This window comes from Salarias fasciatus, chromosome 3, assembly GCF_902148845.1.
Source record: "Salarias fasciatus chromosome 3, fSalaFa1.1, whole genome shotgun sequence".
Taxonomy (NCBI): domain Eukaryota; kingdom Metazoa; phylum Chordata; class Actinopteri; order Blenniiformes; family Blenniidae; genus Salarias; species Salarias fasciatus.
Genome location: NC_043747.1, coordinates 2,010,986 through 2,036,084, shown reverse-complemented (window position 1 = coordinate 2,036,084; position 25,099 = coordinate 2,010,986). Strand labels below are relative to the sequence as shown.

Genomic DNA, 25,099 nt, shown 5'->3' with positions numbered 1-25,099 from the left:
CCTGCACCGAGCCCGCCGCCCCCCCACCCCCCCGCCCCCCAGCATCCACCCCTTCACCGCTCCGGCCCTCCTCCTCCTCTCTTGTTCTCCTTCTCCATTGCTTCTCTTTTCTCCTTCATTTTGCGGCCTTTCATTTGCCCGTTTTCACTGGTTCTTTCTCAGCCTTTAATCTACACCCCCCCACCCCCACCCCCACCCCCACCCCACCCCGCTGCCCTCCGTACTTCTTATTTCATCCCAATTAATTTCTGTTCATTCACATTTCCCTTCCCTTCCATCAAGCCGCTGCTGCTCCGCCGCCCTGGCTGCTCCGGCATTATGTGCCGTGGGTGGAGGAGGAGGTGGTGTAATGAAAATGTCACGGTCGCAGCTCCTCGCCGCTCACAGGAGTCATGTGACGTCCTGACTGCGTCCAGGCCGGACCCAGCGGGGGACGCCACGGCGTCATCAGAGGGACGGAGGAGACGGAGACGCTGCTGCTCCAGCAGCTCCACCAGCAGCTCCGGCTGTCTGCTGACGGCCACATCCTGCTGCTCCAGCAGCGCCGGGGGGCGGGTGGAGCAGGGAGGAGCAGGGAGGAGCAGCCTGGCCTCCGTCAGGCTCCAGGGCAGCTCCACCACCAAGTCTGGCAGGAAGGAAGGAAGCAGGAGTGAACATGATTTATTATCATCATTATTACATTATTATTATGAATGCACGGTGGAGCAGTGGTTTACTCTCCAGACCCACAGTAAGCCGTCACAGGTTGGAGTCCGAGCAGAACTTCCCCTGTGTGTGTGTGTGTGTGTGTGTGTGTGTGTGTGTGTGTGTGTGTGTGTGTGTGTGTGTGTGTGTGTGTGTGTGTGTGTGTGTGTGTGTGTGTGTGTGTGTGTGTGTCTCCATGACGACGCGGTGTGGAATCCCTTGCAGAAGCCGGAGCCCCTCCTCTGGGACCGCCGCTCAGATTTCTTTTTAAATAAACATTTTAACTATATTCTCTCATCTCTCTTCTCCTCACTCAGAGGTCATGACCTCTGGTGCTGCCTGATCGTGACCTCTTCGTATCAAACTGTATGTGAACCTTCAATTAAATTGATTTATTTATTCACATTAACATGTAGCCTCAGCGCGCTGCCCTGACTGGAATCCCTGCACCCTGATCTGGCCTGTGGCCCGGGACCCGGGACCCGGGCCGGATGTTGGGCACCAGAGGGAGAAGTGAGGTTAAGGTGCAGAGGCATGAAAACACACACACACACACACACACACACACACACACACACACACACACACACACACACACACACACACACACACACACACGCACACGCACACACACACTCTGAAACCCACAAAACCTGTTTGTCACTTCATAGAAATGACGCACACGGTATGGATAGATAGATGGATAGATGGATAAATGGATGGATGGATGGATGGATGGACGGATGGATGGATGGATGGATGGATGGATGGATGGATAACTTCACGCTCTCCGTCCTCAACAAGTGTCTCGCGCTCAGCCGGGGCTCTTTCACTTGCTAATGCGCGCGGCCAGCCGGGCCCTGTGATTGGTTGTCGGGGCGCCGCGGGGCCGGGGGAGGTGTGGGGGGCTCGGGGCCCCGGGGGGGTCCGGGGGCTTGGGGCTGAGGGGCCGGGTGAGCCGCAGAGCGCTGGCCGGCTGACAACAAGTGGTTTGGAGCAGCAGCCGCGCTGAGCAGACCTGTCCCGTGCGTCACGGCGCACTTCACCTCCACCGGCCTCCACCTGCCTCCACCGGCCCGCCTCACGCCCCGCCGCGTCCCCGGGCGTGTCTGAGCTCACCGCCGCGGGCCCGCCGCCTCCGGACCGCCGGTCAGACCTGCAGGGACACCTGGCACCGTCTCCGGGCGGGACGCGCGTCTCCGCTCCAACTTTCTCCGCGAGTCCCGTGAAGTTCCCGCGGCGCAGCATGTACAGCATGATGGAGCACGAGCTGAAGCCCACCGGCCAGCCCCCGTCCCACCAGACCGCCCAGGGCATGTCCCCGGTGGCCGGGAACATGACCGGGAGCCTGGGCGGCAACGGCGGCTCGCACCCGGGCTCCAAGACGGCGTGCGCGCCCGGCGCGGACCCCATGGACAAGGTGAAGCGGCCCATGAACGCCTTCATGGTCTGGTCCCGGGGCCAGCGGCGCAAGATGGCCCAGGAGAACCCCAAGATGCACAACTCCGAGATCAGCAAGCGGCTGGGCGCGGAGTGGAAGCTGCTGACGGACGCGGAGAAGCGGCCGTTCATCGACGAGGCCAAGCGGCTGCGCGCCGTGCACATGAAGGAGTACCCCGACTACAAGTACAAGCCGCGCCGCAAGACCAAGCCCCTCATCAAGAAGGACCCGCAGGTGGGCAAGTACCCGCTGTCCGCGGGGAACCTGCTGGCGGCCGCGGCGCAGGGCCCGGGCGCGAGCCCGCGCGTGGACAGCTACGGCTGGGGCCCCGCGGGGGGGTACGCCGGCATGCAGGGCGACGCGCTGGGCTACACGCAGCCGCTGCACCGGTACGACCTGTCCGCGCTGCAGTACCCCCCCGCCATGACGGCGCAGACCTACATGAACGGAGCCAACTCGTACAGGTGAGTGCGCCAGAACCAGAACCAGAACCAGGACCAGAACCAGAACCAGGAGCAGGAGCAGGATCCGGTCTGTCTGAGCAACTTTACGCACAGAGTTCAGAGCAGGAGCAAAACCTCAGAAGCATCATTCAGTGGGAAAGTTACTTCAGAGAAGTCAGGAAGTTTCTCAACTTTCCGCTCAGCTCTTATTGTGAAAATCAAGACACGTTCTAGAGGTTCCGCATGAAACAGAGCAGCTCAGAGACCAAACCGCCTCACTCTTCCTTCTGTCATCAGATCAGACGTTTAGATTCACACTGTTTGTTTTTCTTCTTGCCTTCAGTCGCTTTAATATTGAGCTTTATTGTGAAAACTGAGTGGAGTCAGCTTCCTGTCCTGGTCACCCAGATGGATGTTCTGGAGGGACGTGAACGTTCCCCGGTTCCCCGGTTCCCCGGTCCTCCAGGCAGCTGCCGGTCCGGCCCTCGGAGCTCATTAAGGCGGGGGACAACAGGGTCCTGTGTGCGGCCCACTTGTCATGCGAGCGGCGCTCCGGTCCTGCCTGGAATGTTGATCAGGACTGATGGAGGCGTTCCGCTCTGTGTGTGGTCCTCTACCCACAATCCCCCTCTGCTCCCCAACCATTGTCCCCGTTCCGAGGGAGAACCCTCCACCGGCCCTCCTCCCCTCTGTCCCGGCGGTCCAGATCCGGGACAGAGCCGTCCCTCCCGGGGGACGCAGGCCGACCCAGGGTCCCCGAGGAACCCGGCCCGCTTCAGCTCGTTCCGCCAGAACAAGTCTCCAACACGTTCTCCGAGGAACTTCTAACCTGTTGCCTCAGCGTGGCTGAAGCCTTTAGCATCGCTGAGCTCTGAGGCTAGGCTAATGCTAGTGCTAATGCTAGTACTAATGCTAATGCTAATGCTACGCTCGTGACACAGAACCTGAAGAACTTCAGAACATCAACAAACAAACTTGTTTACTTGGTGTTATTGTTTTGACACAGACTCATCGGTTCTTGAACTGTTCTTTCAATGTTCTCTAACTCTTCCTGATCTGTTCTTCTAGCTCTTCCCTCCTCTTCTCCCCGACGTCGTGTTCTTTCTGTTTCTGGAGATCTTGCTGAAGGATCCCGGTTCTGGAACAGAAATAATCTGATAGATTAAAACTCTGGTTCCACACGGAACCGTTCTTCAGAGTCAGAGCGAGATGTGAAAGAGAACCTGAGCCCAGGGTTCTCTCTGGAGGACCAGGGTTCTCTCTGGAGGGTTCTCTCTGGAGGACCGGGGTTCTCTCTGGAGGAACCAGGGTTCTCTCTGGAGGAGCAGGGTTCTCTCTGGAGGAGCAGGGTTCTCTCTGGAGGACCAGGGTTCTCTCTGGAGGAGCAGGGTTCTCTCTGGAGGGTTCTCTCTGGAGGACCAGGGTTCTCTCTGGAGGAGCAGGGTTCTCTCTGGAGGAGCAGGGTTCTCTCTGGAGGACCAGGGTTCTCTCTGGAGGACCGGGGTTCTCTCTGGAGGAACCAGACCACCAGCGTTCTCACGGGGCAGGACCCGCTGAGAACTGACCTCAGGGAGAACGTTAACATCTGACTCCTCCCCTCCTGACAGAACCTCACCGTTCAGAGTCTCAGTCAGAACCTCTTCTAGGTTCTCATCTCACCGCTGGCGTTCCCCGTTCAGAACTCTGACTATGAAGACGTATTTGAAGTAGTGGAACTGTTCGTTAGTGGTTCTGGGTCTCTGCAGTCCTGTGTACCGACCCGGTTCTGTGGAGACTGTTTTGTGTTCCTGTGGTTCTGGACCTCTGGTGTTCTGACCCGGTTCTGTGCTCTGGTCCGCAGCCCCATGTCGTACGGCTCCAGCCCCCAGCAGCCCAGCCCGGTCATGTCCATGGTGAAGGCGGAACCCGTGTCCCACTCGCCGCCCACGGCGCCGGCCGGCCACCACCGGGGGGCGCTGCAGGGCGACCTGAGGGACATGATCAGCATGTACATCCCGGGGCCGGGCGGCGAGGCGCCCGACCCCGCCGCCGCCGCCGCCGCCGCCCAGAGGGGCTACAGCAGCGTCCAGCAGCACTACCTGTCCGGGACCGTCCCCCTCACTCACATCTAGGCCCCGGACGCCGGTCCAGCTCCGGTCCTGGGGGGCCAGACCCGAGGAGTCCAGTCTGGAGTGTTTAGAGCGGAACTGACAGGAAGTCCGTCCTCTCCTCTGGGTCCTTCGTCTGGAAGTCCAGAAGTGGCGCCGGTTCTCCCTGACCCAGAAGAACCGTTCCTACCTCCCCACACAGAGCCGGGGCCCCAGGACCTCGGGCCCCGGGTCCCCGGGGTTCCAGGAGCTCTCGAGGATCCGGGGATTCCGGGGGTCCCGTTGTGTACATAGTAGAAGACCTTTTGGCCTGAACCAGTTTTATTCTAGAACGTCTCTGTACAGCAGGAACCGGGTCTGGACCTGATCCCAGTCTTTAGACACAGAGACAGGAGACCAGTGGACCCGGTCCTGGACCTAGCCTCTGACCCAATTCTGGACCCAGTCTTGGACCCTGGACCTGGCCTCTGACCCAGTCCTGAACCCTGTCCTTTGCCCAGTTGTGGACCTGGTCTATTACCCAGTCCTGGACCCAGAGGACCCAGCCTGTGATTCAGTCCTGGACCCAATCCTGGACCTGATCCTTGACCCAGCCCCTGACCCGGTCCTGGACCTGATCCTGGACCCGATCCTGGACCTGATCCTTTACCCAGCCCCTGACCCGGCCCTGGACCCGGAGGACCTGGTCTTGTCTTGTGTCAGTGGGCGGTTCTCAGAGGAACTCTTGGGGCCTTGGCCTCGGTCCGGTTCTCTTCTGCAGCAGAGTCCATTTGGCCCGTGGACCACCTGTTGGATCATTCGGACAATCAGCACTGCGTCTTCAGGACTGTCCTCAGTTGGACCGGGTCCCTGCTGCCGGTCCAGGTCCTGGTTCCAGGAGTGTCTCCAGATGTTCTGCTGCTGTTTATAAGTGAATTCTTCATTTGGCTGGAGGGTCTGGTCCCGATGGTCCCGATGGTCCCGATGGTCCCTGTTTGGACTCTGTTTGTGTGTTTGTTGTGTATTTCGGAGTGTGTGGAGCCGGTTGTGTATTAGACCTCAGCAGGTTCTCTGCAGAGTCCCAGACCTGAGCCTGGTTCTCTGCGGGTCCTGCAGGTGATAGACTAGAGCGTTCTGCTAGACCAGGGTCCGTCTGAGGCCGCGTACTAACCCCCGGTCCCTGTCTGAGGACACTGTGCCGGTGTAGCGGTTCTGGACCTGCAGCCTGAACCTGTAAATACTGTACAGACCAGCTCGGACACTGAGGGTCTGGGTTCTCTTTCCTCTCAGACGCTGGTTCTGGATTCAGGACCGGATCACTGAAAGAATGTCAGAGTGCTTCAGCCCGTTCTCCTCGGTCCTGGACTCTGGGTTCAGTTCCCCCGGAACCCACTTCATGTTAGGAACCATGTTTGAACCAGAATTCACTTCATGAACCAATGTTCAGAGATCTGAAGAGACCAGCTGGTCCTGACAAGACCTGCATCTGAGGAGGGACGACTGAAGATGAAATGAAAACTGGATTTTTTTAAATGTGTAAAATAACAAGATGATCTTTTAATGTCTCTTTGCAAAAAATTAAAAAAACGCTAAAAGGTGTCAAATGTCCCGTCTCCGTGTCATGTCCTCAGGAACGTCCCACTGCTGGACCAGGGTCTGAGGGGTCTGAGGGGTCTGAGGGGTCTGAGGGGTCTGAGGGGTCTGGGGGTGTCTGAGGGGCTCTGAGGGGGTGGGGGGGGGTCTGAGGGGGTCAGGGGGGGTCTGGGGGGGGTCTGGGGGGGTCTGGGGGGGTCTGAGGGGGGTCTGGGGGGGTCTGGGGGAGTCTGAGGGGGGGTCTGAGGGGGGTCTGGGGGGGTCTGAGGGGGGGCCCTGCGGTTCTGACAAATGTGGCAGAGTTCTTCAGTTTTCCATCACAGAGATGACCCCCGACCTCCGACCCCTGACCTGCTGGGAAGAGAAGAAACCCTGCCCACTGACCTCTGAGAGAGTCTCACTCACACACACACACACACACACACACACACACACACACAGTACTGGACCACTCCAGCGGTCCACAGTCTGTGGTGAGGACACGGTCCTGGAGTCCTGGTCTTTAATGCCTGCTGTGGTCCTGGTCTCTGGTGCCTGTTGTGGTGTCCTGGTCTAAATCCTGGTCTCTGATCTGCCTGATCCTGGTCCCAGCAGCTCTGCGCACGGGACGCTGTTGAGGGTGTGTGTGTGTACTTGTACAGCTATAGTTGTGAGGACCATCATGGGTTTATAACCTTACCAGTGAGGACATCTTTGGAAAGTGAGGACATCTTTGGAAAGTGAGGACATCTTTGCCGGTCCTCACTTTTCCACAGACCTTTTTTGGCCTTTTTGAGGTTCAGACTTGGTTTTGGTTTGGGGGTACAGTCAGGTTTAGGGTACAGGTCAGGGTTAGGAATTCATTTCTGATGGTGAGGGTGAGGAGCTAGAAATGCATTATTTCAATGAGTGTCCTCACAACTATAGAAGTACAAACCTGTGTGTGTGTGTGTGTGTGTGTGTGTGTGTGTGTGTGTGTGTGTGTGTGTGTGTGTGTGTGTGTGTGTGTGTTTGTAGGGGTTCTATAGAGCTCAGAATGATTTAAAGCTCGATTATTTACTTTCTTATCTTCAGCCTCTTTTAAAATTCACTTTCTCCGCCCCCCCCCCCCCCCAACACCCCCCCGCCTCCCACCCCCCCTCCCCCTCCCTCCCGTAATTGGCCGTTTCGGGCTCATTGTCCACCGCCTTTCAGGCCGCAGGTGCATATAGTAAAGCCGGAGTCTCCGCTCCTCCCCCGGGGGGCTTTGTTCCCGCGCCCCCCCGCACCCCCTCGCCCCCCCACCGGGCAGAAAATTAGGGCTGCTTTCTGGGACTCTGGCCTCAGGCTTAACCCTTTCACCGACCGGGCCTTTCTCATGGAAATAGAGGGAGCAGCGCTCCGGCTAATCGGTCGGGGGGGGGGGGGGGGGGGGGGGGGGGGGGACACACTACAACAGATGCAAGCAACTTCTCAGACCTCTGCAGCAACTCAACATCACAATGCAACTCACGGGGTGGGGTGGGGGGTGGGGGGGCGCTCTCCACCCTCCTCCAGGAAATCCACGGGTGGAGGAGTCCTTTCAAAATAAAAGCTCCAGCCTCTCTTCCCTCACAGTAAAGACAGGAGTGTGACGGCTGCTGATGGACCAGGATGAACCAGTCCTGTCCTGTGTTCTCCTGGTTCTGCTGGGTGGAGAGACGTTCTCCGCCTGTGGAGGGGGTGGAGTAAAGTGGAGGAGGTGGAGGAGGTGTTCCCTCTGCTGAACAGGAACTCTGGGGACCCGGACTCGTCCCGTTTGGACGGAGACGGTTTGAAGCAGAGCAGCTTCTGAGGAGTTTACTGATGTTTCACAGATGTTTGACCAAGTTCAGGTAATAGTTAACAGTTAGTTAGTATCAGTCTGATAATGGGAGCAGACTCTGGTTTGTCTGGTCTCTGGTCTCCTCTGGAGTCCACGGGCCTCATGTTGGACATCCATGGTGAGCCAGTGGAGGGGGGAACCACGGGACGGATTCTGCCCTGCAACCGGCGGAAGACGGAGAAGGCTTTGGCCGCCGTCCATGGTGGGGGGGCAGGAGGGGGGCGGGGGGGTGGGAGTGTCAATGGAGGGATTTTCTGGTCCAGTACATCCCATCGCCTAGCAACAGGCAGCCGAGCTTCAACAAGTGGTTGCCATGGCAGCGCTGAGTGGCTGAGTGCTGACAGAGCGTGAGAGAGGCGGCTGCAGACCCACATCTGGATCCAGCTGCTCCCAGCAGGGACCAGGACCCGGAGAACACACACTCTGCTGGTTCTCTGGGAGTGTGTGTTGAGCCGCTTTCTGCATTCAGTGAAGGGGAGTGGTGTCCAACATAAGGCCTGGGGGCCCGTACGGTGTCGGCCACAGGTAACTACAGTTCAGAACAGTTTGAACACACTTCACCAAGTTTCACCTGATTTTAAGTTTTTCTCTTTTTAAGTTGTTTTTTAGTAACAGTTTTGAAATGTAGCCATTTTAGCCGTTTTGCCTCCTTTTCATCAGTTTTGCATGTTTTATTCCAACCATGTTAATTTTTTTCTTTTATAAATCTATACATTTACCACTGTTCAAGCTGCTCCATCTTCGTTCAGAGAAGCCCCCCCCCCCCGTGCTCCATGTCAGCTGTTCTCCGTGCGGTTGGACTCTGGTGGGACATGTCAGGACAGAACCTGGAGGACGGAGGACCTCCCAGGTGGAGGCGTGTGACGAGAACCACAATCAGGCCCAGATCTGCTCCATCAGATACCGGACCCCCCAGGAGAACAGGAGCACTGAGCAGCTCAGCTCCGCCAGCACGGCTCTGGTTCCACCTGGAGAACCCAGACAGGGTGTGTGTGTGTGTGTGTGTGTGTGTGTGTGTGTGTGTGTGTGTGTGTGTGTGTGTGTGTGTGTGGTGGGGTTGTTGTTCTTTCCTCTCACTGTGAATGAAATCATGATCATGCTCTCATCCTATTTCTGTCTGAACTCAGTGGACACACTCACACGCCCACCGGTAGGGGGAGACAAACAGGTCTGTTGTCCCGGGCCCAGAGCTGAGGGGGGGAGGGGGCGAACCCGGCTGTCATTAAATTAAGAAATAAATTTTCAAAAACTTTCAAAAATAGGCCTATTATTGGAGGGAAATTCTAATATTTGAGTTACATTTTATTTGTTTTATTTGTTGGTTTTATTTATTTGTTTTCCCTCTAACTGTCCCTGAAGTTGTGGTTAAGAACCCCCCCCCCACACACACACACACACACCATAAACGGATTATCATCCCCAAGAGTCCTGGACACAAACTTGTCATGGGCCCACAGCCACCATACCACCATACAAATAGAGTGTGTGTCACACACATAACACTGGGCAATACACAACCACAAAAAAAGCTGTGGTGCTGTCCACGACACTCGGCCCAATGATCCATCTACATATATCAGCACCGATGCACGTACCAGGCCACCTAACAATGAGACACACCTCAAATAAAAGAAACCAAAACTTACCTAAACTGCCGGCTTCTTCCTGGCCTTCCTCCAGGGAAAGTCCTGCTGCCACTGCTGTTATGAGTAGAACTACTGTCATCTTGCCTCCGTTTTCTTGAGAAAATGTTGAAATTGTTGGTATTTGCTGCACCAAAGCAGAATTTTTATCCTCTTTTTCTTTCCTTAGCTTTCGTTTTTCCAAACCGCTGAGCGCCCGCTTCTCCATTTTGAAAACAAACGGTTGTGGCGTAGCTGGGATGTATTCCACGGCTTTCATGTGTCAAAGGGGCCGCATGTCTGGCATACAAGAATAGAGGACAGAAAAAAAGCCCAAAAAGTGCAGTAAATAATAATAATAATGATAATAATAATAATAATGATGATAATCACGAGTTAACAAATGTATGGGAAACGCTCATAAGTGCAAACATAAAGCCCATTGCATGTGGACCGTTATTGTTTACAACCACTTTTTATCGGTTCAACCCGGGTACAAGAGGAACAAGTTCACTTCTTCTCTTTTACTGAAAAAACGCTGCATCGCCTCATTGAACACATCACACGTCCTGCCGCTGTTTCCCACGACATGCAGAGAGCCTGCCTTCAGGGCCCTTCTTCTTCTGTGGTGTCTGTGTAAAATAAGGTTGAACATGCAAACAGCACACCTAGTGGCATGAAGTGCAAATGCAGTCATGGCGTCCTATTGACTGCATGTAATGCATCACGTTGATGCAGGCCGGGTAGTCGTGGGGCCCCATTAGGTAGATTCCCGACGTGTCATTGTAAATTATCCGGGGGATTTAAGTTGTGCCGCTGATACCCGCCGTCTGTCGAGGCCCTCCTACCAGCAACTAACCGCTGAGCACTCGGAAAGGGCCCCATGAGGGGGGTTTTCGACGCTCTGTCGTTGCAGCGTCTAGTGTAGCGCCTTGAATTTGTCATTGAAATTGAGTGATGTCAGCCGTCCGTCGGGGCCCCTCCAGCCCGGGGCCCTGTGTGCAGCTGCTGCTCACTCCGCCTCGGATTTAAACTAACTAAAATCCTCGGCAGTGGATTTCATCACAAGAGGGCCCGAGGGTTTTCATAACCCACCAACCCCACGTAAACTACGCCTCTGCGTTGTACATACTTTTTTTGTGTTCTGGACAAAAAAAAAAAAAAAAAGTAAAAGCCTGGCCGAGGGCCCTGAGGGACAGGAGGGAACACTCTTTTTCTAACAACCTGCGGAGAGAGCCTGGCCTCAGGGGCCTTCTTCTTCTGTGGTGTCTGTGTGACAATAAGGTTGAACAAGCCAACAGCACACCTAGTGGCAGGAAGTGCAAACGCAGGTGAATTAAACCACAAGCCCAGTCAGAAGCACTCTCCGTTACAGGTGTTCCACCTCCACCGTGAAGGGAGCGAGTTTATACCCCGACACCAGTTCCAGGTCATACAGGGGGCGGGGCAAGAACAGGGGCGGAGAGGAAGAGTGAGGGGAAAGGAGAGGGCCAGGCCTGGGGAGGGACGGCGGACCATCTCACATCATGTGGCCCCGGGCCCAGGAGGAACCGTCAGCTGTAGAGAGCCTCCGTCTCTTCACGCAGTCTGACCTGGAACGCCAGAGAATCTCAACAACCACACAAAACAAGGCCTGGCTTTACCACCCGACCCGGACCCGGACCCGGACCCGGACCCGGACCCGGGCGCCCAGTCCTGCTCTGAGTGGGTCCACCAGGCTCCACGCCTTCCACAAACTGCATCCATTCATTTATTCATCCATTCATTTATTGGACCTTTCATTTCTTTACATTTGGAATGAAATTGAACAGAAATCAGTGCCACAGATATGATCCAGGTCCAGACGGTCTCTCATCTCTCTCACACACACACACACTCTCACACACACTCTCATCCATTCTGCACACCAAAGACCGTTGGAGGAGTTTCAACGTTCCAACACTTGAACAGGAGTCTTCACACAGCAGGAGGAATGTTAGACCGGGACCGGGACCGGGACCGGGACCGGGACTCTTCTTCACCTGGACGGAGCTGTGTGGTCCGAGCAGCGCTACACGCTTCGTGTGTGTGTGTGTGTGTGTGTGTGTGTGTGTTCACTCCTTCTTCTTCTTCTTCTTCCTCCGGCGTTCCGGAGCGCTGTTCCAGTAGTAGAGGACCTGCAGGGCCAGGACGCCGTTACAGGAGGACGAGACCACGTAGGTGAGAGCCATGAGGGAGTCCCCCGTCTCCTGCAGGAGACACACACACACACACACACACACACACACACACACACACACACACACACACACACACACACACACACACACACACACACACACACACACAAAGGAGGGATGTTTATCCGTCTATAGAGGTGTATACATGTTTTCCTGTGTGTGTGTGTGTGTGTGTGTGTGTGTGTGTGTGTGTGTGTGTGTGTCTCCAGGGCGCCTCCTGGTGGCTGACCTGCAGGGAGGTGAAGATGCGGGCCAGGGATCCGGCGAACAGCAGGAAGACGGAGACAGCGGACAGCTGGCCGGTGTGGCCGTTCCGGAAGTTAGTGGCTGCCTGGATCAGCTGAGGGACAGAGGGACAGACAGAGGGACAGACAGAGGGACAGACAGAGGGACAGAGGGACAGGCAGAGGGACAGGCAGAGGGACAGGCAGAGGGACACAGTCAACACGCAGCTCGTCTCCAGCGGCCCGTCCCGGTCCGGGGGCCAGCAGTTGCCTACCCTTCCCACGATGATGGCCGGCATGTTGGACGCCTGCAGGGACGTGACCAGGGACGGCGGCGTGAGAGGAGACAGCAGCAGGACCAGCAGGGAGACGTAGACCAGCAGGAACAGGACTCCTGGACAGGACGGACAGGAGACACGGTCTGAGAGGACGGAGGACACACACTCACTCTGGACGTCCCGTCTCACCTCGGCCCGTCCTCCCGCCGTAGTGCTGGACCAGGAAGCCGATGGACACGGTCTGCAGCGCCAGGAACAGAGCCTCGCCCCAGGAGCTGCCGCACAACACAGCGTTACACAACACAACACAACACAACACAACACAACACAACACAACACAACACAACAACACAACACAACACAACACAACACAACACAACACAACACAAAAACACAACACAACACAACACAACACAACACAACAACAGAGCCTCGCCCCAGGAGCTGCCGCACAACACAGCGTTACACAACACAACACAACACAACACAACACAACAACAACAGAGCCTCGCCCCAGGAGCTGCCGCACAACACAGCGTTACACAACACAACACAACACAACACAACAACACAACACAACACAACACAACACAACACAACACAACACAACACAACACAACACAACACAACAACACAACACAACAACAGAGCCTCGCCCCAGGAGCTGCCGCACAACCACACAGCAACACAACCACACATATATGATATAATCACATATGTGATATAAAAGGTTCATATCGTTACATCCCCACACACAACAACACACCACAGGTCAGTCAGGAGGCCACTGAGACCAGGAGCCCTGGGGGGCCCCTGGGGCCCCTGGAGGCCCCTGGAGGTCCCTGGAGGCCCCTGGAGGCCCCTGGGGGCCCCTGGAGGCCCCTGGAGGCCCCTGGGGCCCCTGGCGCCCGGCCCGGCCCACCTGAAGGGGAAGCGGTTGCTGACGCTGTACACCATGGTCCCGGTGATGGCCAGCAGCTCCAGCAGCACCGAGCTGAAGCTCAGACCCTCGGCGCTCCTCGCCCCCATCAGCTTCAGGATCTGAGGCAGCTTCACTGAGGACACACACACACACACACACACACACACACACACACACACACACACACACACACACACACACACACACACACACACACACACACACACACACACAATCTGTTTGGCTCACTGGGTCTGGCGCTGTGCTGGCTCTGAAGGAGAGGATGTTTACCCATCACTGATCCCAGGATGATCCCGATCCCCAGAGCCTTGCTGACCACGGTCTTCAGACACGGAACTGGAACACAACACCCAGGGTCAGTCCCTAAACCTGGTCCTGGACGTCCCTGAAGCTGGTCCTGGACGTCCCTGAAGCTGGTCCTGGAGGGTTGAAGCATGTCTCTTCAACACTTCTAAAAGAACAGGCTCCTCAGACAGCCTGATAGAGACCAGGGACTTCCAGGACCAGGTTTCCAGAGTCCCCCTGTAAACAGGGACTTCCAGGACCAGGTTTCCAGAGTCCCCCTGTAAACAGGGACTTCCAGGACCAGGTTTCCAGAGTCCCCCTGTAAACAGGGACTTCCAGGACCAGGTTTCCAGAGTCCCCCTGTAAACAGGGACTTCCAGGACCAGGTTTCCAGAGTCCCCCTGTAAACAGGGACTTCCAGGACCAGGTTTCCAGAGTCCCCCTGTAAACAGGGACTTCCAGGACCAGGTTTCCAGAGTCCCCCTGTAAACAGGGACTTCCAGGACCAGGTGTCCAGAGTCCCCCTGTAAACAGGGACTTCCAGGACCAGGTTTCCAGAGTCCCCCTGTAAATAAGAGCCTCCGGGACCGGGTTCAGAGACCCGGAAGTGGCCCCTCACCGTCCAGCAGGTTCCAGTTCAGGAAGAACTCGTCGTAGCAGGACTCGGGCATGAGGTAGCCCACCAGGAGCCCCTTAAAGGGGTCCATGAAGGTCGAGCCCGGCTCCACGCCGCCTCCGTCCGACATTTCCAGCCTGAGATGTGACGCGCGCGTTGTGCAGCAGGAAAAGCAGTCCCGCTGCTCCGCGAGGCGCCACAGGTTCCGCAGACCTCTGTTCCTCCGTGTTCCCGCCCGGAAGTTCGTTTTTCATCCAGATTCTGTATGAAATGACTTTAATAAAGATAAAATAAACAATACGTTTGATGTAAATATTGAAAATAGTGAAATGTTCGATATTAAAGTGTTGCTTCCTCTGGGCTCACCTGACCACGTGACCAACACGGAAGTGTGTGTCATCTGGACGCACAGCATTATGGGAAATGCAGTCAACAGCGTGACTGTGCCTGTCAGCAGTGACTGTCTCTGAACAGGTGTGTGAATGAACGCGATGCAGAGCAGACTGAGGTCCAGAGCAGAGCCACAGCCGGACTCTGTCGGCAGCACAGCCACAGTGTGTTTCACTGAACGCAGAAATACTGTGCCGCATGACAAAACACTCCCACTCCGAGTTGACCTGAACGATGGACGCTGCTGAGCCTGGAGAAGCCCTGAGAATTTATCAAAAACATGAGAGCTGGCGACACTTCAGGTCAAAGCTCTCATGACTCAGTCAGCCCTTCTGCGCTCTCTGCTGTTTGACTTCATAGATTTCCAGGGTTTAGTTTAGTTTGGTGCGTTTCGCCTTCAGAGCGTTTTCATCACACTCACCCATTCACACACACACATTCACACCCCAGTGCAGGGTCAGTCAGGGCTGCAGGTCTGGTCCGGAGCGTTCCGTCAGCAGCTCCGTCTGGTCCTGGTCTGGAGGCTGGCGCTCCCGTCTCACCAGGACGGAGGAGGGACAGGACTCAGACCGCCGCCCGCTGCCTGGCCCAGCGGCTCTGAATCTGAGGAGACGTGCAGCCTGTGAGACGCCGGGTCTGACGGAGCTCTGAGAGGAACTCTGAGGACCGGGCCGAGGACCGCATCAGAAACCTGGCAGATGCTCTCTGGACCCGGAGGGCAAAGGTCAACATGAGGGACCAGAGGGACCAGAGGGACAGGAGGGACAGGAGGGACAGGAGGGACCAGAGGGACAGGAGGGACAGGAGGGACCAGAGGGACCAGAGGGACAGGAGGGACCAGAGGGACCAGAGGGACAGGAGGGACCAGAGGGACAGGAGGGACCAGAGGGACAAGAGGGACCAGAGGGACCGGAGGGACCAGAGGGACCGGAGGGACAGGAGGGTCCAGAGGGACAGGAGGGACCAGAGGGACAGGAGGGACCAGAGGGACAGGAGGGACAGGAGGGACCAGAGGGACCAGAGGGACAGGAGGGACCAGAGGGACAGGAGGGACAGGAGGGACCAGAGGGACAGGAGGGACAGGAGGGACCAGAGGGACAGGAGGGACCAGAGGGACAGGAGGGACCAGAGGGACAGGAGGGACAGGAGGGACCAGAGAGACAGGAGGGACCAGAGTGACCAGAGGGACAGGAGGGACCAGAGGGACAGGAGGGACAGGAGGGACCAGAGGGACCAGAGGGACAGGAGGGACCAGAGGGACAGGAGGGACAGGAGGGACCAGAGGGACCAGAGGGACAGGAGGGACCAGAGGGACCAGAGGGACAGGAGAGACTGATACAGCCAGTGTTCTGTCCCTGCTGGACGTCTGGCTCCAGGTTCTGCAGGAGTTCCAGGCAGACCGTCAGACTCTGGACCGTCAGACCACAGAGAGGACCAGATCAGCAGGGGGTCCTCCTGGTCTCCTTCAGCTCCTGGTTCTTGATAAACCTGTTCAACCTGCGGCTCTGGGTCCTCATGAGGCCATTCAGCCCCTCTGCAGCGGCTCCATGGAGCCTGAATAAACATTTAACTTATTTTGATGTTATTATATGATCCGTCACTCTTGGTTCAAACGGGATGGAAAAAGGTAAAAACAAAACTGGGACAAATAGCTAAACTACAAGAAATGGAGAAAAAAATGATAGAACTGTAAACAGAAAAACCTTGAAAAGAGCAAAACTGTTCAAATCAGTAACAACAGCAGGTTCAGTGTAATAAACTGCTCTCTGTTCTGAACTGGAGTTAAACTTCAGGAAGCCTCATCAGATCCAGTTTTGTTAGAATCTTCCTGAGCTGCTTTCTCCTCGTTTTAAAGGTTCAAGGTTCTTTATGTCTCCAGAACAGCTGGACTGAAACGGCTCGGCTGGTCCTAAAGGCTGCAGAACCCGGTTCTGGACCTGGACCTCTCAGACGGGGACGGGCCTCGGTGGTCCTCGGCTCTCCACTCACACACACCTGCTTCCTGGTCCGGCCTGCGGAGGAGGACGGGGTGTGTTCTGCCATCTTCAGTCCAGAAGGGACAGAGAGGGAAGGGACAGGGAGAGCAGGACACACAGGACGAGGACAGGACGGAGGGAGACGGTAAGCAGCAGCAGCAGGTCAACGTTGGGATCATTAAATGTCTCACGTGTCCGTCTCCCGCTCACTGCCAGTCCTTCGTGACCAGGAGACGCCCAGAGACTCGGACCACTCCAGGCCTGTTATGAAGGTCAGCTCTGGTTCTGAATGGGGTTCAGAAGCTGGACCGCCAGAGTCCAGACTCACGTCTCCACCTGATGAAACCCGCTCGGCGCGAGACGGTCCTGAGCCTGCCTCCAGCCCGTCCCCGTCCCGGACTGCAGACTCCTGACAGCAGACATCGACGGCTGGACGTCTGTGGACGTGACGGACGCGGATCAGCCGGTTCTGGACATCAGGAAGGTTCTGCTGCCTGCAGCGTCCTCCTGGTGTAACGTAACAGCAGGTTGATGAGAGAGAGACTCACATCAATCATTTTTTGTAATTATAAAAGACAGATTCACCCACAACTGTTGACCTGGACACTCGTGGAAAACTGGAAAAAGCTCAGCAGTGCTTTATGAAGAGGCCAATTCCCCCGAAGCTGAAGGAAACACTTCTTAAAATTATTCACAAGATTCACCCGGTTGGAGAATTCTTAAAAAATAGATTTGGCTTTAAAGTTAACCCCTGTGCTTACTATGACGAATCAAACGAATCTTTAGAACCTTTATTTCTTTCTGTCCTCTCTCTGAAACATGTCGGGCTGATCTTAGAGACTGGATTTCCCTCAAGACCAAAGACGTTCAGAGTCTGGACCTCTCCGACGTTCTATATTACAGAACGTATCCAGACAGCGTTATCCACTCTTATCAATATCATTCTTCTGCTGGGAAAATATCATTTACATTGTAATAATCTTTATTTTCTGTCTCTAAAAAGGATGTCGTGTGCTGTTTCTGAAAGAATATGCTGTGATATGTCCCGTTTTCCTTTGATTTGAACTCAACGCATTAGACCCCGACCAGCGGACATTTAATGGACGTTGCCTTGTGCTGATTTACGTCACGTCTGACTATTTGCCCCCCTGTGTAGTGCTTATCTTTGTGCTTGTGTTCTTTTCTTCATTTTTGACTGTTTTCCTCCATGAGAGTTTGTATATGGTCTTTCTTTTAATAACAAATAAATAATAAAATAAATATATAAATAATTGAAAAAAAATCTATGCTTTTACAGCTGTAGATATACGTTTCTGCCACGACAGCTCTGCTTCTACCACTGAAGCACTGTTTCTACCCCTCTAGCTCTACGTTTCTACCCCTATATCTCTATGTTTCTACCCCTATATCTCTATGTTTCTACCTCTATATCTCTATGTTTCTAAATCTACAGCTCTATGTTTCTACCTCTACAGCTCTATGTTTCTACCTCTATAGCTCTATGTTTCTACCTCTATATCTCTATGTTTCTAAATCTACAGCTCTATGTTTCTACCTCTATAGCTCTATGTTTCTACCCCTACAGCTCTATGTTTCTACCTCTACAGCTCTATGTTTCTACCTCTATAGCTCTATGTTTCTACCCCTACAGCTCTATGTTTCTACCTCTATATCTCTATGTTTCTACCTCTACAGCTCTATGTTTCTACCCCTACAGCTCTATGTTTCTACCTCTATATCTGTACGGATTTTTATGGTTTGAGCCCTCCGAAAAGGCTTACCAGGAAGCACACCATTTACAACTCGTATTTGTCATTTGTATTCTGTTTATTTAATCCAATGACCACAGGTCATAAACCGACGGGCTGTGTGCTCCTGGTGCTGGTGGAGATGACCCCTTCAAAATAAGACCAACCCGAAGTCCGCCATATTGCCACACTTAAATAGAAAATATATTCAAACATATCCAAAGAACTTATTTTCTTCTTATTTCCCATTACTTACTTCAGATTACTTCTATCTTAATTCAAACAATTTAATATAACAAAATTATCCAAACCCATTAATTAGTATTATTTATTTATTTATTTTCCCTTTTAGCCACCCAAAGTCTCAACAATATCTCTATGTTTCTACCTCTACAGCTCTATGTTTCTACCTCTTTATCTCTATGTTTCTACTCCTATATCTCTATGTTTCTACCTCTATAGCTCTATGTTTCTACCTCTACAGCTCTATGTTTCTACCCCTACAGTTCTGTTTCTACCTCTATATCTCTATGTTTCTACCTCTATATCTCTATGTTTCTACCTCTATATCTCTATGTTTCTACTCCTATATCTCTATGTTTCTACCTCTATATCTCTATGTTTCTACTCCTATATCTCTATGTTTCTACCTCTACAGCTCTATGTTTCTACCTCTATATCTCTATGTTTCTACCTCTATATCTCTATGTTTCTACTCCTATATCTCTATGTTTCTACCTCTATATCTCTATGTTTCTACTCCTATATCTCTATGTTTCTACCTCTACAGCTCTATGTTTCTACCTCTATATCTCTATGTTTCTACCTCTATATCTCTATGTTTCTACTCCTATATCTCTATGTTTCTACCTCTATAGCTCTATGTTTCTACCTCTACAGCTCTATGTTTCTACCTCTATAGCTCTATGTTTCTACCTCTATATCTCTATGTTTCTACCTCTATAGCTCTATGTTTCTACCTCTATAGCTCTATGTTTCTAACTCTATAGTTCTATGTTTCTACCTCTATAGCTCTATGTTTCTACCCCTACAGCTCTATGTTTCTACCTCTATAGCTCTATGTTTCTAACTCTATAGTTCTATGTTTCTACCTCTATAGCTCTATGTTTCTACCTCTATAGTTCTATGTTTCTACCTCTATAGCTCTATGTTTCTACCCCTACAGCTCTATGTTTCTACCTCTATAGCTCTATGTTTCTACCCCTACAGCTCTATGTTTCTACCTCTATAGCTCTATGTTTCTAACTCTATAGTTCTATGTTTCTACCTCTATGTTTCTACCTCTATAGCTCTATGTTTCTACCTCTATAGCTCTATGTTTCTAACTCTATAGTTCTATGTTTCTACCTCTATAGCTCTATGTTTCTACCCCTACAGCTCTATGTTTCTACCTCTACAGCTCTATGTTTCTACCTCTATAGCTCTATGTTTCTACCTCTATAGCTCTATGTTTCTAACTCTATAGTTCTATGTTTCTACCTCTATAGCTCTATGTTTCTACCCCTACAGCTCTATGTTTCTACCTCTACAGCTCTATGTTTCTACCTCTACAGCTCTATGTTTCTACCTCTATAGCTCTATGTTTCTACCTCTATAGCTCTATGTTTCTAACTCTATAGTTCTATGTTTCTACCTCTATATCTCTATGTTTCTACCTCTATAGCTCTATGTTTCTAACTCTATAGTTCTATGTTTCTACCTCTATATCTCTATGTTTCTACCTCTATAGCTCTATGTTTCTAACTCTATAGTTCTATGTTTCTACCTCTATGTTTCTACCTCTATAGCTCTATGTTTCTACCTCTATAGCTCTATGTTTCTAACTCTATAGTTCTATGTTTCTACCTCTACAGCTCTATGTTTCTACCTCTATAGCTCTATGTTTCTACCCCTACAGCTCTATGTTTCTACCTCTACAGCTCTATGTTTCTACCTCTATAGCTCTATGTTTCTAACTCTATAGTTCTATGTTTCTACCTCTACAGCTCTATGTTTCTACCTCTATAGCTCTATGTTTCTACCCCTACAGCTCTATGTTTCTAACTCTATAGTTCTATGTTTCTACCTCTATAGCTCTATGTTTCTACCCCTACAGCTCTATGTTTCTACCCCTACAGCTCTATGTTTCTACCTCTACAGCTCTATGTTTCTACCTCTACAGCTCTATGTTTCTACCTCTACAGCTCTATGTTTCTACCTCTACAGCTCTATGTTTCTACCTCTATATCTCTATGTTTCTACCCCTACAGCTCTATGTTTCTACCTCTACAGCTCTATGTTTCTACCTCTACAGCTCTATGTTTCTACCTCTACAGCTCTATGTTTCTACCTCTACAGCTCTATGTTTCTACCTCTATAGCTCTATGTTTCTACCTCTATATCTCTATGTTTCTACCCCTACAGCTCTATGTTTGTCCCGCCGCAGCTCCATGTTCGGAGCGGGGACATGATGGGGGACACGGGGGACGCGGGGGTCGTGGGGACCGGCGGCTCGGGGGTGTCCCGGGTGCCGCAGAGCGAGCTGCTCTTCCCCGGGGAGCCCTACTCGGTGTCCGTGCTGAAGGTGGGCTACTGCCGGCCGGGGGCGGACGGGAGCTTCCGGGCCGACGGGACCGTCAGCCTGCTCACCGGGCCCCAGACCATCCTGGTGGACACCGGGGGGCCGTGGGACCGGGACTTCCTCCTGGCGTGCCTGAGGGACCGGGGCCTGGACCCGGCGGACGTGGACTGGGTGGTGGGCACCCACGGACACTCGGACCACATCGGGAACCTGAACCTGTTCCCCGGAGCCAGGCTCATCGTGGGATACGACTGGAGCGAGGGGGACACGTACCGCCAGAACCCGCTGGCCCGGGGCCTGCCGGTCTCCATAGACCCACATGTCAGTCTGAGTATCGTGGGGTCCCGGTTCTGGTCCCGGTTCTGGTCCCGGTTCTGCAGTCTGTCGCTGTGTGATGGTTCTCCGTTTAAACTGCTTTCCTTCACAGAAACACGCTGTCTGCAGACCAGACGCTAGAGGGCGCCACACACACACACACACACACACACACACACACACACAGTCTCGTATTTCTATCCTTGTGGGGACCGTCCATTGACTCCCATTCATGTCTAGCCCCTAACCCTGACCCTTACCCTAACCCTAACCCACACCACAACAAAGCCTAACCCTAAAGAAATGTTTTTGCACTTTTACTTTTTTCAGTAACAACAACATGGTCAAGAAAACACTGTTTCTCCTACTTAGGACCGGAAAAAGGTCCCCACAAGGCACGTCGTTTCACGTTTTGCTATACTTGTGGGGACATTTGGCCCCAACAAGGATAGAAATACGAGAACACACACACACACACACACACACACACACACACACACACACACACACACACAGCTAAAACACACGGACAGAAATAAATAAATAATAATGATGACAAAACAACAGTTCTTCAGACATATTAACAGATGGGGCTGCTGATCCCTGCAGTTCTTTCTTTCTATATACACACACACACACACACACACACACACACACACACACACACACATATATATATATATATATATATATATATATATATATATATATATATATGTATATATATTCCCTGAAGTGATTGATCTCTTCTTCCAGACGTTCACTGATAAGCTTGTTCAGTCTTCTATGATTCGGTGTTACCGTGAAGTGTGGGAATTGAACCAGGGTTCCCTCCTCTGTGCTGCAGGTCTCGGTTCTTCCCACGCCGGGCCACACGGGCCAGGATGTCAGCGTCCGGGTGGACGGAACCGTGGCCGGCACGGTGCTTGTTGCCGGGGACTTATTTGAGTGCTGCTCGGATGAGGACAGCTGGCGGGACGTCAGCCTGAACCCTGCAGTGCAGGAGGTCAGCCGCCAGGAGGCGCTGCGCACCGCGGACCTCATCATCCCGGGACACGGACCCCCGTTCAGGGTTCTGAGGAGCTGACCTGCACACACACACACACACACACACACACACACACACACACACACAGCGGTTCTGTGTTCCTGGTTCAGAGTGGAGACGGTCCCACTCGGGTTTAATCTTTACCAAGATTTTACTTATTTAGTTTTTTTGTGTTTTTTTTTTTTTTCTGAATTTCTAAATTCTGTCGGGGACAGAACCTCTGGACTGGCAGACCGGGGTGGTGGTTCCCCTTATTAAAAAGGGGGACCAGAGGATGTGGTCCAGCTGTAGGGGGGTCAGACTCCTCAGCCTCCCTGGGAAAGTCTATTCCAGGTCCTGGAGAGGAGGAGTCCACTGATAGTCGAACCTCGGATTCAGGAGGATCAATGCGGTTTTCATCCTGGTCGTGGAACTCTGGACCAGCTCTAGACCCTCCGTAGGGGCTCGAGGGTTCATTGGAGTCCACATGTGTTTTGTGGATTTGGAGAAGGCATTCGACCGCGTCCCTCCTGGTGTCTTGTGGGGGGTGCTCCAGGAATACGAAGTCCGGTTCCCCTTGTTCAGGGCCGTCCGGTCTCTGTAGGACCGGAGTAGGAGTCTGGTCCGCATTGCCCGCAGTAAGTCAGACCTGTTCCCGGTGCATGTTGGACTCCAGCAGGGCTGAACTGTGACCGGTTCTGTTCAGAATCTTTATGGACAGAATTTCTAGGTGCAGCCAGGAGCCGGAGGGGGTCCGGTTCAGGGACCAGGGGCCAGAGGGGGTCCGGTTCAGGGACCAGGGGCTGGAGGGGGTCCGGTTCAGGAACCAGGGGCCAGAGGGGGTCCGGTTTGGGGACCGGGGGGTCCGGTTCAGGGTTGGGGGTGAAAACACTGGCCTGATAGATGGTTTAACTTAGACCTGTACTAACATAACGGACCCGAGGCGGTCTGGCTGGCTGTCCAGCGGTCCTGCAGCTGGAGGGTCAGAGCTTCCTGTCTCAGAGTCCGTCAGTCCCCGTTCAGGGACGGACTCAGAGTGTGTTCGTCCTGCTTCGTGAAACGCAGCCCAGGATTAAGAGGCTGTGCTGGAGGTGGTTCCCCCACGTTGTTCAGTCTGACCCAGATAACGCCCCGGGAACCTTCCATTACTGCAGCATGATGCATCTGGAACGTTTGAGTCATTTCACTGCTCCTGACTCTCTGGGACAGATTCCAGGTGTGTCCAGGTGTGTCCAGGTGTGTCCAGCCTACCTGTGATCCATTAGATAATGAGCTGAATAAATGTTTTCATATGAATCTTTGAACTTCACCGGCTTCCTCTTTTCCTTTGATGCAATAAAACTTCATCACCTGAGTGTTTATGATGCAATTATCACAAAAGTGTGTGTGTGTGTGTGTGTGTGTGTGTGTGTGGTGTGTGTGTGTGTGTGTGTGTGTGTGGTGTGTGTGTGTGTGTGTGTGTGTGTGTGTGTGTGTGTGACAGTACCATCTGGCTGCTGGTACCAGGCACAAACAGCAGGTAATAAAGCCATAAAGTATGAATGAAGTCATGGACACTGAGAAAAATGAGCCAATAAAAGTTGAGTTATACGACCTATTGTTGCTTTGAATGCTGCTCTGTCCGCCTGTCTCTCTGTCTCTCTTTCTGTCTATGTCTCTCTGTCTCTCTCTCTCTCTGTCTCTCTGTCTCTCTCTGTCTCTCTGTCCTCCTGTCTCTCTCTCTGTCTCTCTGTCCTCCTGTCTCTGTCTCTCTCTCTGTCTCTCTGTCCTCCTGTCTCTGTCTCTCTCTCTGTCTCCGTGTGTCTCTCTGTCTCTCTGTCCTCCTGTCTCTCTGTGTCTCTCTCTGTCTCTCTGTCCTCCTGTCTCTCTGTCTCTCTCTCTGTCTCTCTGTGTCTCTCTCTGTCTCTCTGTCCTCCTGTCTCTATCTCTCTCTGTGTCTCTCTCTGTCTCTCTGTCTCTCTCTCTGTCTCTCTGTCCTCCTGTCTCTCTGTCTCTGTCTCTCAGTCTCTCTGTCTCTGATGAAGGGAACTTGCTGGTTCCTTCATTGTTGCTCTTTTACAGCACCAGAAGTTAACTTTACACAAACTTCCGTTTCAGTTCTATAAAGTAAACCAAGGAAAAATACATTTTTAAAGCTGAATAAATGAGCCCTTATGTGTTTCTGAGTGATGATAGTCAGGATCTCAGCGAGTTTCTCTCTATTGGTCTGGTTCTACTACAGTTCTACAGTTTCATTCAGCAGACGCTTTGTCCAAAGCGACCTTCGACACAAGCAAGAATTCAGACATAAGGAAAAACCTTTAGCAAGTGCTTCAACTGTGAATGGTCGGTTGCCCTCTAGTTGTAGAAGAATGGCCAACACCCCCAACCCCCAATGGCCAACACTCTTCTGAACTTAGTTGGAGCTAAATCAGTGCTGGGTTTTGGTTCTACCCCTGAAGTGGAGTGGGATTAAGAGCCTCGGTGTTCTCTGAACTACTGAGTCTTCAGTTGTCTCTAAAAGCAGAACCAGAGTCTGGGAGTTTGTTCCACCATCTGGGGTCAACAGAGTCTGGCTGGAGCTTCAGAGCCGTGCTGGACTGGAAGCTCCAGGTAGAGAGGAGACCTGGATCAGGGAGTCCAGGGAGGCTGGAGTGAAGTTGGACACTGATCTGAGGCTGGACAGATGGACAGCTGGACAGACCATGAGTCCAGTCTGAGACAGACTAGGCTGAAGGTGGTGGAGGATCAGCCAGACCTGCTGAGAGGACGAGCGGAGTGTCGTCAGCATACGGTGGTAGGAGAAGCCATGGCAGCGGACCACTGGAGGACGGGACCCAGCACAGA

The 25,099-nt window shown here is 53.0% G+C and overlaps 3 protein-coding genes across 3 annotated transcripts; 2 read left to right on the top strand and 1 right to left on the bottom strand.

Moving 5' to 3' along the window:
- Positions 1–1,700: 1,700 nt before the first annotated feature.
- On the top strand, positions 1,701–6,056 carry sox19b (SRY-box transcription factor 19b). Its single transcript, XM_030084943.1, has 2 exons — positions 1,701–2,589; positions 4,409–6,056. The coding sequence occupies exons 1-2, from the start codon at positions 1,931–1,933 to the stop codon at positions 4,677–4,679; spliced, it is 930 nt and encodes a 309-aa protein (XP_029940803.1). The 5' UTR covers positions 1,701–1,930; the 3' UTR covers positions 4,680–6,056.
- A 5,370-nt stretch (positions 6,057–11,426) lies between these two features.
- On the bottom strand, positions 11,427–14,439 carry mpdu1b (mannose-P-dolichol utilization defect 1b). The gene is made up of 7 exons (XM_030088401.1): positions 14,240–14,439; positions 13,606–13,671; positions 13,315–13,447; positions 12,582–12,667; positions 12,390–12,508; positions 12,120–12,230; positions 11,427–11,899 (listed from the first exon to the last, which is right to left on the bottom strand). The coding sequence occupies exons 1-7, from the start codon at positions 14,364–14,366 to the stop codon at positions 11,765–11,767; spliced, it is 777 nt and encodes a 258-aa protein (XP_029944261.1). The 5' UTR covers positions 14,367–14,439; the 3' UTR covers positions 11,427–11,764.
- Positions 14,440–20,817: 6,378 nt separating this feature from the next.
- Positions 20,818–22,436, top strand: mblac1 (metallo-beta-lactamase domain containing 1). Its single transcript, XM_030088369.1, has 2 exons — positions 20,818–21,252; positions 22,094–22,436. Exons 1-2 carry the CDS (start codon positions 20,818–20,820, stop codon positions 22,331–22,333), a joined length of 675 nt encoding a protein of 224 aa, XP_029944229.1. The 3' UTR covers positions 22,334–22,436.
- The last annotated feature ends 2,663 nt before the right edge of the window (positions 22,437–25,099 follow it).

What these genes read in the sequence shown, in the direction of transcription:
- sox19b (XM_030084943.1), top strand. Translation starts at nt 1,931, where the DNA reads ATGTACAGCATGATGGAGCACGAGCTGAAGCCCACCGGCCAGCCCCCG. An exon ending in AACGGAGCCAACTCGTACAG is followed by an intron (nt 2,590 to 4,408) that starts GTGAGTGCGCCA and finishes TCTGGTCCGCAG; the next exon opens with CCCCATGTCGTACGGCTCCA.
- mpdu1b (XM_030088401.1), bottom strand. Translation starts at nt 14,366, where the DNA reads ATGTCGGACGGAGGCGGCGTGGAGCCGGGCTCGACCTTCATGGACCCC. An exon ending in GAACTGGAACCTGCTGGACG is followed by an intron (nt 13,672 to 14,239) that starts GTGAGGGGCCAC and finishes GTTGTGTTCCAG; the next exon opens with TTCCGTGTCTGAAGACCGTG. An exon ending in CGGCCATCATCGTGGGAAGG is followed by an intron (nt 12,231 to 12,389) that starts GTAGGCAACTGC and finishes TCTGTCCCTCAG; the next exon opens with CTGATCCAGGCAGCCACTAA.
- mblac1 (XM_030088369.1), top strand. Translation starts at nt 20,818, where the DNA reads ATGATGGGGGACACGGGGGACGCGGGGGTCGTGGGGACCGGCGGCTCG. An exon ending in CGGTCTCCATAGACCCACAT is followed by an intron (nt 21,253 to 22,093) that starts GTCAGTCTGAGT and finishes TCTGTGCTGCAG; the next exon opens with GTCTCGGTTCTTCCCACGCC.